The sequence below is a fragment of the Oncorhynchus nerka genome, linkage group LG21 (genome assembly GCF_034236695.1).
Source record: "Oncorhynchus nerka isolate Pitt River linkage group LG21, Oner_Uvic_2.0, whole genome shotgun sequence".
In the NCBI taxonomy this organism is placed as follows: domain Eukaryota; kingdom Metazoa; phylum Chordata; class Actinopteri; order Salmoniformes; family Salmonidae; genus Oncorhynchus; species Oncorhynchus nerka.
In genome coordinates, this window is record NC_088416.1 from 21,345,836 (window position 1) to 21,351,203 (window position 5,368).

Sequence of the window (5,368 nt, forward strand, 5' to 3'; positions counted from 1 at the left end):
GAAAGTGTGCTTATAATAAAGTGTTACTTTCTTCAAACATGAAACAAACTGGCTTTGGGTGTGTTCGTAAATTCACTCTGGCTATCTACTCCAATTTCAGAGTTCTCTCGTCTAAGTGTAAACCTCAGCAAAAAAAATGTAATTAAATTGTTTCCAGCAGCACAGTTACAGTCACCAACACTACAGATAACATGAAAACAGCCTAACTAGCTCTGCTACGGTGAGTAAAATGGTCAGAGTGAAGTGTTCTCTCATTTGTGCCAGTTAGCTTGAGTGCTTGACTGCAGCTGTGAGGTCAGAACGCTCTGATCAACTCTACTCTGTCAGTGTCCAGCTGTGTAGCAAAAACCTAAACTTGCACCCCTTGGAGTCACGAGGATCGAGGTGGGGAAACGCTGCCATAACCCCGCTGCCACCATGGGGAACTCTGTTCACAACGTTTACATCAGCAAATCACTCGCCCACACAATGCCATAGACACTGTCTGCCATCTGCCCAGTAGTTGAAACCGGGATTCATTCATGAAGAGCACACTTCTCCAGTGTGCCAGTGGCATTTGCCCACTGAAGTCGGTTACGACGCTGAACTGCAGTAAGGTCAAGACCCTGGTAAGGATGACAAGCACGTAGATGAGCTTCCCTAAGACAGTTTCTGACAGTTTGTGCAAACCCACAGTTTCATCAGCTGTCCTGGTCTCAGACGATCCCACAGGTGAAGAAGCCGGATGTGGAGGTCCTGGGTTGGCGTGGTTACATGTGGTCTGTGGTTGTGAGGCTGGTTGGACATACTGCCAAATTCTCTAAAACAACGTTGGAGGCGGATTATGATAGATAAATTAATATTAAATTCTCTGGCAACAGCTCTGGTGGACATTCCTGCAGTCAGCATGCCAATTGCGTGCTCCCTTGAAACTTGAGACATTTGTGTTATGGTTTTGTGTGACAAAACTGCACATTTTAAAGCTGCATTTTATTGTCCCCAGCACAAGGTGCACCTGTCTAATGATTATGCTGTTTAATCAACTTCTTGATATGCCACACCTGTCAGGTGGATGGATTATCTTGACAAAGGAGTAATGCTCATTAACAGGGATGTAAACAAATGTGTGCAAAACATTTGAGAGAAAAAAGCTCTTTTATGCGTATTGAAAATGTCTGGGATGTTTTATTTCAGCTAATGAAACATGGGACCAACACTTTACATGTTGCATTTATATTTTTGTTCAATGTTTTAAAATATTTTTTTTACATTTGCTTGGGAGGAAGTGTTGGCTGTGCATTTGGCCAATGACAGGCATTCCACATTTAATCCCACCCACATGTGAAAATCAAAATTTCATATTTTAAGGGGGTTTATATACAAAAACGAGAACTGAAAAATGGCTTGATTTTTGTTTTCCTGTTTTTGTCCAACAATTTTAAAAAATGTATTAAAAAAACGGTCCGTTTTCTCATTCCCGATAGCTCCATTTTAATGCGGAAAATGACCTGTAACACTGCTGTAGATCAACATCTGCCACCTCCACTTCCATAAGAAATGACTTCCCTTATGTAACACTGTGACATGCAGACTTCAGAGCTATCCACACACTCCACACTGCCGCCCTGCGACACACTTCTGTCATTTCTCTCTACCACACTGGAGCTTTTAAGATTATGCTCTCTACACTCATAATTCTATCCTATGCTGATACTTCCACCTTCAAGATAATAACTGAATTCTGCACGTGTAGACAGATCGATTTTTTTTTAAAGGTTAGATACAGTTGAAGTCGGAAGTTTACATACACTTAGGTTGGAGTCATTAAAACTCGTTTTTCAACCACTCCACACATTTCTTGTTAACAAACTATAGTTTTGGCAAGTCGGTTAGGACATCTACTTTGTGCATGACACAAGTCATTTTTCCAACAATTGTTTACAGACAGATTATTTCACTTACAATTCACTGTATCACAAGTTTACATACACTAACTTGACTGTGCCTTTAGACAGCTTGGAAAATCCCAGAAAATTATGTCATGGCTTTAGAAGCTTCTGATAGCTAATTGACATCATTTGAGACAATTTGAGGTGTACCTGTGGATGTATTTCAATGGCTACCTTCAAACTCAGTGCCTCTTTGCTTGACATCATGGGAAAATCAAAAGAAATCAGCCAAGACCTCAGAAAACAAATTGTAGACCTCCACAAGTCTGGTTTGTCCTTGGGAGCAATTTTCAAACACCAGAAGGTACCACAACCATCTGTACAAACAATGGTATGCAAGTATAAACACCATGGGACCACACAGCAGTCATACTGCTCAGGAAGGAGACACGTTCTGTCTCCTAGAGATTAACGTACTTTGGTGCAAAAAGTGCAAATCAATCCCAGAACAACAGCAAAGGACCTTGTGAAGATGCTGGAGGAAACGGGTACAAAAGTATCTATATCCACAGTTAAACAAATCCTATGTCTACATAACCTGAAAGGCCACTCAGCAAGGAAGAAGCCACTGCTCCAAAACCGACATAAAAAAGCCAGACTACGGTTTGCAACTGCACACGGGGACAAAGATCGTACTTTTTGGAGAAATGTCCTCTGGTCTGATGAAACAAAAATAGACATGTTTGGCCATAACGACCATCGTTATGTTTGGAGAGAAAAGGGGGAGGCTTGCAAGCCAAAAAACACAATCCCATCCGTGAAACACGGGGGTGGCAGCATCATGTTGTGGGGTTGCTTTGCTGCAAGAGGGACTGGTGCACTTCACAAAATAGATGGCATCATGAGGCGGGAAAATTATGTGGATATATTGAAGCAATATCTCAAGACAGTCAGGAAGTTAAAGCTTGGATGCAAAATGGGTCTTCCAAATGGACAATGACCCCAAGCATACTTCCAAAGGCCTACAAACCTGACTCAGTTACACCAGCTCTGTCAGGAGGAATGGGACAAAATTCACCAAGCTTTTTGTGGGAAACTTGTGGAAGGCTACCCGAAATATTTGACCCAAGTTAAACAATTTAAAGGCAATTCTACCAAATACTAATTGAGTGTATATAAACCTCTGACCCACTGGTAATGTGATAAAAGCTGAAATAAATCACTCTCTCTACTATTATTCTGACATTTCACATTCTTAAAATAAAGTGGTGATCCTAACTGACCTAAAACAGGGAATCTTTACTTGGATTAAATGTCAGGAATTGTGACAAACTGAGATTAAATGTATTTGGCTAAGCTGTATGTAAATTTACGACTTCAACTTCAATCCGTTTTTTTTTTTTTTACAATAATGCTAAAATCAATCACTAATTTAGACAAACATACGGCAGACAAATAACCTCTGTTTGCATATATGATCAATAAGATAAAATAGTTTAAAAAGTTAGAACTAAGAACCTTGTTGATGCATTGATGTTACAAAGGTATGAGAATGAGCTGGCTATGAGGCAGACTAACGTGTGCGCTGGGAGTCGGGAAGCAAGTTCAGGGAGTGCATAATTTAATAAACAAATGAACAAAACAGGAAACACGAACAGCGCACAGACAGGAAACTGAAACAGAAACAATGACACGTGAGGAAGGAACCAAAGGGAGTGACATATATAGGGCAGGTAATCAAGGAGGTGATGGAGTCTAGGTGAGTCTGATGATGCACAGGTGCGTGTAACGATGGTGACAGGTGTGTGCCATACCGAGCAGCCTGGTGACCTAGAGGCCGGAGAGGGAGCATACGTGATAGTACCCCATCCCCGACAAGCGGCTCCAGCCGCAGGACGCCGACCAAAATGACGATCCCGAGGATCAGGAGCGGACCGGTCACCTCTGCTGAGGCGTGGGAACATGGCGACCTAGAGCACTGGAGAGAGAGCATACGTGACACAGACTGTGGAGGCCGACGTCAATGGGTTGAGGAGGGTGCTGGACGAGCTGACCTTGGCCAGATCTGACCTGGAAATGCAGATGAACCACGAGGAGGTGGGTTTGCTAAAGACCTCAAACAGAGGCCATGGGGTGAACAGTGTTATGATTCAACATTACTCTACTATGTAATGATGAGGCACAGAATTGAATATTGACCAGATATATGTTAAAGCTTTGTTCCCAGGACCTCTTGGCCATGCATAATCAGATGAGCGGCCAAATCAACGTGGAGGTGAACCCTTCACCACAGGAAGACCTCACCAAAGTCATGGCTGAAATCCGCGACCACTACGAGGCCGTCTCTAACAAGAACTGTAAAGATCTGGAGGGCTGGTTCAATGCCAAGGTAATACTGCAACCTTTCTTTTTGGCCAATGACATGTTTATGTTTTCCAGTTATAGTCTTCAGTGAATGTAATCAGTAATGAACCCTACGGTATGCTGTCTTTCATTCACAGTCAGAAGAAATCAACAATGTCGTGGCAGGCAGACAGCACAGAGACCCTCCAATCATCCAGATCTGAAATCACTGAAGGTAAGCGCACACAGTAAAGTCTGGAAAATCAAACTCCAATCCCAACTCAGCATGGTGAGATAAACAAAAAATACAAAGTTGAAAAATGGTATACCTCTGCACTTACATTCAGTCATCTATAAAATGATTTCTTTCTTTTTCCTTCCTTATTCCTGTCAGAAAGCATCCCTGGCTGACACACAGAGCCACTATGCCAATACGATGGCCGGCTACCAGAGGCAGGTGACCAGCCTGGAGCTTGGTCATCTTCGTGCTGACCTGGACCGCCAGGGCCAACAGTACAGAATGCTACTGGACATCAACACCAGGCTGGAGATGGAGATCGCTGAGTACAGGAGGCTGCTGGATAGTTTTCCAGGTGAGCCTGGATCTTTACATGAATCCTTGAAAAACATTGGTCTTGAAATGTGAGTGCCAAAAGTAATTAAGCAAAAGTAGGCCTTTCTAACAATATTGTCTCTGCCTCTACGGTCCATCAACCACCACCACCACTAATACCTTTTTGCAGAAGGTGGTGACCTATGTGCAGGAGATTGTTGACTGCGTGGTGGTCAGCACCAACTGCAAGAGACCGTGTATGAAGATAAATCTTGAATTGGGAGCCACACAGAACAGAACAAGTCATCTGATGCCTGCTGTCAACCTAGCTCAGAGCGATTAAGAAATAAAAGTGGTCCAAGGTGATGAAACAACATTCTTGTCTCTTGCGTTTTTTTTTTTGTACATCAAAACTGTTTACAAAAAGTAGTGACACCTTTGACAGCTGTGGTTGCCACCGATATGGTCAGTAACGATTCTAAACCTTCACAAACACCATGTTTTTTCCCCTTTGTAAATTTGTAAATTTTTTTACAATTATTTTTAATTCAACCTTTTATTTAACTAGGCAAGTCAGTTAAAAGAACAAATTCTTATTTACAAT

At 42.3% G+C, this 5,368-nt stretch overlaps 1 protein-coding gene across 1 annotated transcript; it reads left to right on the top strand.

The window, feature by feature from the left end:
- Positions 1-3,659: 3,659 nt before the first annotated feature.
- On the top strand, positions 3,660-5,092 carry LOC115103490 (keratin, type I cytoskeletal 13-like). Its single transcript, XM_065006724.1, is given in 6 exon segments — positions 3,660-3,728; positions 3,843-3,965; positions 4,096-4,257; positions 4,374-4,472; positions 4,474-4,500; positions 4,606-5,092. Coding segments are annotated over 6 exon segments (732 nt in total). The 3' UTR covers positions 4,858-5,092.
- The last annotated feature ends 276 nt before the right edge of the window (positions 5,093-5,368 follow it).